Source organism: Trypanosoma equiperdum (genome assembly GCF_001457755.1).
Source record: "Trypanosoma equiperdum strain OVI genome assembly, contig: ctg_1225, whole genome shotgun sequence".
Lineage (NCBI taxonomy): Eukaryota > Euglenozoa > Kinetoplastea > Trypanosomatida > Trypanosomatidae > Trypanosoma > Trypanosoma equiperdum.
This window is the reverse complement of record NW_027123200.1, coordinates 8,385-9,594: the sequence shown is the minus strand read 5'-3', so window position 1 is coordinate 9,594 and position 1,210 is coordinate 8,385. Positions and strand designations below refer to the sequence as shown.

General features: G+C 42.5%; 1 pseudogene across 1 annotated transcript; it reads right to left on the bottom strand.

Moving 5' to 3' along the window:
- Window positions 1-805: 805 nt before the first annotated feature.
- On the bottom strand, window positions 806-1,210 carry TEOVI_000533800:pseudogene (annotated as a pseudogene). Its single transcript has one exon. A coding segment is annotated over exon 1 (405 nt).

Below are 1,210 nucleotides of genomic sequence, written 5' to 3'. Positions count from 1 at the left end.
TTTTTTTTTTGAAAAAAAGAAAAGAGAAAAGATGTTTAAATACGAGTGAGAGCAACAGTTTCTCAAACCATATAAGAAGAACTGCTCCATCTCCATCTCCATCTACACCTCCCGTACACCAGATGAGTATGTGTTAAAGTACGGGAAATGGAAAGGAAAGAAAAAAAAAAGAAAGAAAAAAAAATACATAAAGCGTTGTGAAAAAAAAAAAAAATCGTTCTGGGGACTACATGACTGAATCGACATTGAAAACAGAACAAAAGAAAAAGGGAGAGAATGAGAGGAGAATTGAAAGAAAAAAAACAGAAACTTTCAATAAAGAAAATGCGAGCACCCACACGACTAAAAAAGAACGTCAACACGCAACCGCCTTTTCATCACCACCCTCCCCGAGGAGTCAGATATATATATATATATATATGCACACACACACACACACACAGACACACACCTCTCCAAACTTACACCACACGGCCAACAAATAAATTTTAAAAAAGAGGGGGGGAAAAAAAAACACAACTCAAATATTTTGGCTACTGTGGTGAAGAGCCGGAAACACTTCAGGTGAATGAAAGGAATTCAGAACAAAGAAACAAAAAAGGAGGGGAGCGGGATTGCGCTCAGCTGGAAGAGTTTAAGACGCAACTGTACAGAAAGAGGAAGCTAGCAAAAGTAAAAAAAAACAAAAAACAAAAAAAACCTCAGCAATGCGTCAAAAAGATAAAAAGAAAATTTTTTAAAAAGTGCCCACACAGGCAAACCGTAGCAGTAACCAGCAAGCCACTAAATGCGACGGTACTGAACATTATCTGACGGAGGACATCATTTTCTCCGGTATTCCGTCACGTTCAACAGAACCGCTGCCTTCATTAAATTCCCGAGTAAAGCTGTCATTGGATTCATTGAAAAGCGCCTCGATGGCATCACGATCATCCTGCCCGAGAAACGCCCCTCGCGCCGCTCCATCAGCTCTCCAATCGCTACCGGCACCTGCGGGACTTCCACCGATCCAATTGCCAAAAGAACCGCCCAAATCCTCTTCAGGTTCCTGCAATTTAATGCTGAGTTTGTCATGTTTCTCACGTAATGTTGACAATTCTGCCAACAAACGCGCCCGCACTAATTCCTCCCGAGCCGCATCAGCAGCCGCGTCGCCGCGGTCACCCTCTGATCTCCTCTTCTGAAGGTTCCTTTCCTTCTGGGACTGCCT